The following is a 7025-nucleotide window of genomic DNA, read 5'->3' as shown; positions in this document are numbered from 1 at the left end:
CCCATCTGGCCGCTGCCGGGGTTTGCGAGCGGGGCTGCGCCTCCGTGCTCCTACGAGCAGCATTTCGGTCCCGGCACCAGGCTCACGGTCCTAGGTGAGATTCGCGCGCCTCGCCCACCTTGCCCGCCTCAGGGCCTGGGTCCCTGGAGGTGGTCGGGGTGGGTATGCCCGGGCTGGGGTCCCGCAGAGAGTTGGCGACCACCGCGGGAGCAGCTCTCCCCTTTCCGCGCCTCCTCACTTCGGGAAGGAGGGGCGGAGGCTGCTGGGGTCTGGGAATCCGGATGTGGAAGCCAGCTGGGAAGGAAGGGATAAACAGTTCTAGGTCTCAGGCAGCCGCTGCAGTGGAGGAAAAGAGAAGAGTAACCTTGGTTTGGAGAAAGGTTGGGGTGGGGAGCTATGTGCTACTAAGAGGCAAGAAATGCTAGATGAGTGGGAAGAGTAGGGATGAGTCCGGGGCAAGAGTGGAACGGATAGATAAACATGTGAGTCCCTAGAGAAGTAGAACAAGTCTGATTTTGTTGACTTACTGTTTAGCATGTGATTTGAAATTAGATTTAAGCCCTTCACCTCTTTTCTCAGAAGCTTGGGACCCCTGAAGCAGAAGTGGGGGCTCAGCATCAACACTGCCGGTCTGAGGCTGGTCAGCACAGGTGCTGGCGGAGGGGCAGGGGCAAGTCAGTCCCTGGGGTGCGTTTGCTTCCTAGGAGAAAACCTTCTTTGTCCCAGGAGGGCTGAAAGCCAAGTGTTCTAGGTTAAACACGCCAGACAGTTCAGGGAATTTATTCGTTACAAACACATGTTCAAATGTGTTACAAACACATGTTCAGATACTTTGCCTGGAAAGTGAGGAGAATTCTCTGGCAGAATATTAGCTCTTAGAGCTGGAAGGGAGTTTAAATGTCACTTAGCAACAGAAAGCCCTAAAACAAGAGAAGGGAAACGACTCCCAGTCTGGATATATTAACCAAGGTCATTTGATAACCACCACAGTAGACACTATGTATAGTGGGATTGTCCTTAAATCGGATCCCATGGAGCTCAGCTACACTAAAGTATGATCAGAGGAAATTCCTATGATCCAGGAGCTGGGGTGGAGGAGGATTTTTAGAACCAGATGAGGCCCGGTTCCAGTGCTGCCTCTCTGGTGATTGGGTGTCCTTACCGGAGTTAATGTGTGAGCCTCAGTTTCTATGGAATTTAGCAATGGTGTGGAGGGCAGTGTATGGTCAGAGGCGGGTTGGGAAAAGGAAAGAGAAACTTTGCAATTATGTTTGAAGCTAATGCAATTTGTAAGCAGGTCACAGACAAGCTGCAGCTCCCCAGCAACACATTCTAGGCCCCAAAGGCAAGCCTGACCCTTAGGAGGACTCACCCGAGGAAGTATGGCTGACTCTGAGAGTTCTATAAACCATACTTTTCGGTATGCTTGTGTTTGTCATGCTCATGACATCAATAAATATCCTAGGGAAAAACACACATGGCTCAAGGCACATCTTTAATTTTTACAACAGGGACTGTTTGCTGATGGAAGGGGTCAGAGAAGTTCCCTCCACAGTGACCTTGGAGGGCTGGGAGAATCTTTTCTTTGAGACAAGCTGAGAACAGGAAGGCTGATGGAGCCAAGCACTGCAGATAGAAGTGAGGATATTACCATTTAAGCAGCATAACTAATTCTCAGGGTAGGGGTTGGGGAAAGAGGAGGCCGACAAGATGGAGGCAGGGCCAGATGCAGAATTTACAAGTCCAGATCAAAATGAAAATGTGCAGGCTCCTTCAAAATGGCGGCAGCAGAGGATGAGAGCAGGCACTAGGGCCTCCTCTGTGCATGGTCCTGTGCAGTGAGTGTGGGCGCCACATGCCCAGGACCTGCATCCGGGAAGCAAATCATATATCATAGAAATGGAAAATAGGTCAGAACAAATTTTCTCTATAGTTCTGAAGGGTAGGAATAGGTTCTCATACAAAAGATATTTCAACTTAACAGAATTTCTCAGAAAAAAAATGTCAAGGAAAAGCAAAGAACAATGTGGAAACTCAAGTGGTACTTGCAGGCAGAAGCTGATAGGATAGTCTCATGTACTATGAAATGTGAGAAAACTTCATGTTTTGACAGATGCCTTGTAAACCCAAAGGCTGTTCTCACACAAATACACAAAAATAGGCCACATGTATATTGGCATGTGAAGAAAGTTTCCCCCAAATGCCTCTTTATTCCAAATTCCATTTATTCCTCAGCCCTTAACTTCAGGAACAAATCATGTGGTATAGGACAGCTCATCCTAAATAGTCATATTGTTTATTCTTTAAGCCTGTTCTGGAAAATCAGTTTTGTGATTTTCACTTCACAAACAGAAAAAGATGAAGAAGAAGAAGAAGAAAATGGCATGGAACAAAAAGCATGTCCAGAACTCAAAGTCAAATCCTAAGCACAGACAGTCTTAGGACTTAGATCCTATTCTTGTGATTTATATCCAGGGCTCCATTTAAATAGCTACTGAATAAAATGCTGAAAAAGAGATAGGCAAGCTTTCATTGATAGAAGAGAAGCCAAATGTCAGTGAAGGACGCTGCTCAGAATTGTAGGCAGTGCCTTTATAATCGTACCTTAGGGGGATGGAGAGACAGTGGACAGTTGATGTCCACAGGGTAAATACCAAGGACAAGCAAGGAAGAGGGTGAATGTCAGAGAGGAATGGACAATGGCTCCTTCCAGCCAGCTCTGAGAGCAGCCCTGTTCCCAACCTCTCTTCACTCTGCAGAAAACCTGGACAGGGTGAATCCACCCAAGGTGTCTGTGTTTGAGCCATCAGAAGCAGAGATCGGCCAGAAGAAGAAGGCCACGCTCGTGTGCCTGGCCACAGGCTTCTACCCCGACCACGTGGAGCTGAGCTGGTGGGTGAACGAGAAGGAGACCCGCAGTGGGGTGAGCACGGACCCTCAGCCCTACAAGGAGCTTCCTGGCAACCCAAACTCCAGCTACTGCCTCAGCAGCCGCCTGAGGGTCTCAGCTGCCTTCTGGCACAACCCCCGCAACCACTTCCGCTGCCAAGTCCAGTTTTTCGGGCTCTCGAATGATGACCCCTGGGACCAGAAGGACCGGGCCAGACCTGTCACCCAGAATGTCAGCGCTGAAGTTTGGGGCAGAGCAGGTGAGTGGTGCTGGAGAAGCCAATGAGGAGACTGAGCTGGATGAGCACCAGAGGGAGGTGAAAGATCCAGATAAAAATCAAGAGTAGACCCAAAGAAAGCCAGAGTATGTGAGAAGGGATGCTCAAGACCATAGTACTATCAAATTGTAGCACACACTTCCTCCCAAGGAGCATAGCAGTGGCTAGGGAGCTCAAGCCCTTTTTTTTCCACAGATCCTCAGCCATGGAGCTTAGCACCTGTGTACTGTGTCTCCCATCCCGCTCACTGATCCTGGATGAGTTGACAGTGGCAGTGTCCCTGCCCTGGATTAGCATGAGGAACACTGCACCATCTGATGTGCATGTGTTTGTATCTGAGTCCGACTTTAAAGTCTATGATTTAAGGGTCATGGTCCTGTGGAAGTGACATTTTCTCACCTATTTTCTCTTTCTCTTTTAGACTGTGGCTTCACTTCCGGTAAGTAATGTTCTCCATTTCTCTTTATCTCCCATGGTCTTGTCCTGAAACCATGGTACAGAGAACTCATGGACACTGGGGATGTGGCAGAAGCCAGAGCTACTGACTCATAGGTACCTACTGCTCTCCCTTCCTTCCAACAGTATCCTATCAGCAAGGGGTCCTGTCTGCCACCTTGCTCTATGAGATCCTGCTGGGGAAAGCCACACTGTATGCTGTGCTGGTCAGTGCCCTCGTGTTGATGGCCATGGTAAGGAGGGTGGGTTGAGCAGGTGATGGGAGGGAGGATGTGGAACACTGTAAATGGCACATGAGGGGACCCCCACAGCCAGGCCCAGCCCTGATGTACCCTGTTATTTCAATGGGACAATGAGCCACAAGCTGGGGAGAAAATGCAGGGATCATTACAGAAAGAATGAAGGATAGCAATAACAAACAATCCCTCCTCAAAATGAGGACCCAGTATCTGACCCCTGCCCCACCCCACTGTTCTGCAGTCCCTGGCCTGGGACCTTGATATTGTCCTCTCTTCTTCAGGTCAAGCAAAAGCGTTCCTGAAGCATGATAGTGCATCCTGAATCACTCTCCATCTTCATCCTGGATTCTCCTGTCTCTACTTGTCCATGTTCCTAAAGAGTTCTCCTTCTTCCAGCTCTCATACCTTCCCTATGTGGACATCAGTTGTTCCTCACTGCTTCCCTGCAGACTGAGCTCCTGGCCCTGAATCAGAAGCAGACTTAACCAATAAACATGGCATGCTGGACCCACTTCTGTCTCAGTGATCTCTCTGGGGTCCTGCACTTGGCTGACATCTCTTCTGACCTGAGGAAGCCACCGTCCCCTCAGGCATATGGAAAGACTAAGTGACTTCCTCTCTGCCCTGTGCTGCTTCCTCCTGATCATCCTGATGGAAGTCCCCAAAAGCTGTGGGTTTTTTTTTCCAAGTTTCCAATATGGTGTTGGTCTGGAAGACAATAGCTGTACTCTAGAAAATCAACAAGACAAATTGCCCTGTGCTGCTTCCTCCTGATCATCCTGATGGAAGTCCCCAAAAGCTGTGGGTTTTTTTTTTCCAAGTTTCCAGTATGGTGTTGGTCTGGAAGACAATAGCTGTACTCTAGAAAATCAACAAGACAAGGATGGAGAGAGAGGATTGCAGCAAAGCATAATATGCTTAGCATAGGACAGTGGCCAGACATACCAACAGGTTACAATGCCTAGTCATGTCTCCGTTCCATATCCAGATGTCATCCATTGCAACTTTAGATTTTATCTGTATCTGCCCTTCATACCTCCAACTTATCTGGTTTCTGGATTTGTGTTTAAGATTTGTACCACTTTGCATGTCTAGTTTGGGATCCTAGAGAAAGCATAGAATGGAGAAAACTAGTGTGTTCAACCTGGGATGAGTGATCTCCAGGAGCAAAACATGCAAGCTCAGGCCCTGGGAGGACTGAGAAGAGAGACAGTGTTGAGTGGGGACGGAGTGTCACATGTGGAGTAACCCTTCCAACAGGCCCCTTTGCTTAATGGATGGAGACCCAAGGCTAGAGTGTCAGCTGCACCTGTTCTGGTGGAGACAATTGCCTTAGCCATGCTCTCTGTGCAGATTTGAGTCATTGTGGTAGAGCATTGTCTTGGGGAGGGGAAAATGTGACTAGAGGAAAAAAGGCATAAAATAATGAGAGGGGCCATGGTCATGCCAGTTGAGGTAAAGTACCAGGGGTTAGAAGGAGAATCTGAAATCAGAGAAAAGTAGGAAATAGGAAAGATGAAAGAGTCTCTTCCTCAGCCCATTGTCCCCTCTGGGCCTTGGGGTAGATTCGCTCACACCCATCCCATTTAATCTCCACATTAACCAAGTACTGATCCCCACCCAAGTACAATACTGATGTCTCTACTTTTCACACAGTAAGTGACTGTAATTCGTGAGACTGTGGCATGTTTTTCCAAAGACGTAGATTCTGGAAGCTTTTCCACATAGAGACTGGGACAGTGTTCCAATAGGATTTGGTTCACTGTGTCACAATGACACTAAGAGTAGCTGCCCCTGAGCAGGGGGCAGAACCCACAGGAGTACCCTGAGGAGGCTTTAATTCCTTGTTGTATTAATTTCCGAAGGCTGCTGAAACAAAGTACACAACAAAATGTCATCACAAAGTGCCACTGGGAGGTCAGAAACAATAGAAACTGATTCCTTTGCAACTCTGGAGGCTAGAAATCTAAAACTGAGCTGTCAACGAGGTCATGCTCCCTGACAGTTCCAGGAAAGATAGATTCCTGCTTCTTCCTGTTCTGAGGGCTGCCGGCATCCTTGCTTTGTCAGCATCACTCCAGCTTCTGCCTCTGTCTTCCCACAGCATTTCCCCCCACATAAATTTCCATTTCCTTTCCCTTATCAAAACATGATTCATTAGATTTATGTCTCACCTGAAATCCAGAACCATTTTATCAGAAATCTGAACAGATTATGTCTGCAAAGACTGACTTATAAATAAGGCCACATTCTGAGGTTCTGGGTGGGACACATTCTCAGGGAACACTGTTGATGCTATGGCTGAGTGCTCAGGAACTGGAGATGAGGGGTTGTATAGAGGCATCTTTCATGGCCAGGATGGGACAAATCTCATGGCAGGGTTGGCCTAGGAAGCTCACTGCGATCTGATAACTTCCATCAGTCATAACTCTTGCTAGATGTCTCAAACCATAGCACAGCTTTAATTGGTTGTGACTTTTGTTGTATCTCTCAACATTTTTTTCTTTTTCATAATGGTTAAAAATGCCTAGCAACCAATGAGATAAGCTTTAGGCCTCACAGAAGCATTCACAAAGGTTTGCCTCTTACTCTAGACCTGGGAGGCTGTGGGCATGCTCTGGTTATTCTTCCTGAGGGTAGAAAGAGAAGATAAGCAGAAGAGGAGTCATCTAGATTCTTGGGAGAGAATGAGGTCTTGTGTGGGGTTGCAGAAAATAGACTGGGGCTGGGGGGTTGCAGGACAAAGATTTGAATGAGCAGATCTGAGAGAGGCTGAAAAGCTGTAGGGTGAAACGAGGGTGGGGGTGGGGAGAAGGTAACCCATCATGGAAAAGAATGAGGTCTGTGGGGTTTTGGTGATTGTCATCTGGCAGATGTGGAAAGTTGAGGCATTAGCAAGTGGGAGGATGGTGGGAGAAGTTCTTGGTTAGAAATCTAGAGTTTGTAGCAGGTCAACTATGAAGAATGGAAGAATTTCCTCTGGAAGATAAACATCAAGTGCATTTCACCCTTCCATCCAGGGGACTTCATAGAGATAGAGAGTTATAAACAATTCCATCTAGTCCACACCCACCCCTCTGTGTAACCAAGGGAAGTTTATTCCCACCAAATCTTTATAATTATTTCCTTGTCTCTTCTAAACAACACAACTCCCACTCAAATC

General features: G+C 47.6%; 1 gene segment (V, D, J or C); it reads left to right on the top strand.

Annotated features, from left to right (window-relative positions):
- Nucleotides 1-4373, top strand: part of LOC104850665 — a 5244-nt gene extending 871 nt beyond the window's left edge. The window contains 5 exon segments of the C gene segment in view: nt 1-94; nt 2760-3149; nt 3589-3606; nt 3750-3856; nt 4144-4373. Coding sequence covers nt 1-94; nt 2760-3149; nt 3589-3606; nt 3750-3856; nt 4144-4164 — 630 coding nt within the window.
- Nucleotides 4374-7025: the final 2652 nt, after the last annotated feature.

This window comes from Fukomys damarensis, unplaced genomic scaffold (genome assembly GCF_012274545.1).
Source record: "Fukomys damarensis isolate Sample0158 unplaced genomic scaffold, DMR_v1.0_HiC HiC_scaffold_16, whole genome shotgun sequence".
In the NCBI taxonomy this organism is placed as follows: Eukaryota; Metazoa; Chordata; class Mammalia; order Rodentia; family Bathyergidae; genus Fukomys; species Fukomys damarensis.
The sequence above is the reverse complement of the archived record's forward strand: the minus strand, read 5'-3'. Positions and strand labels throughout refer to the sequence as shown.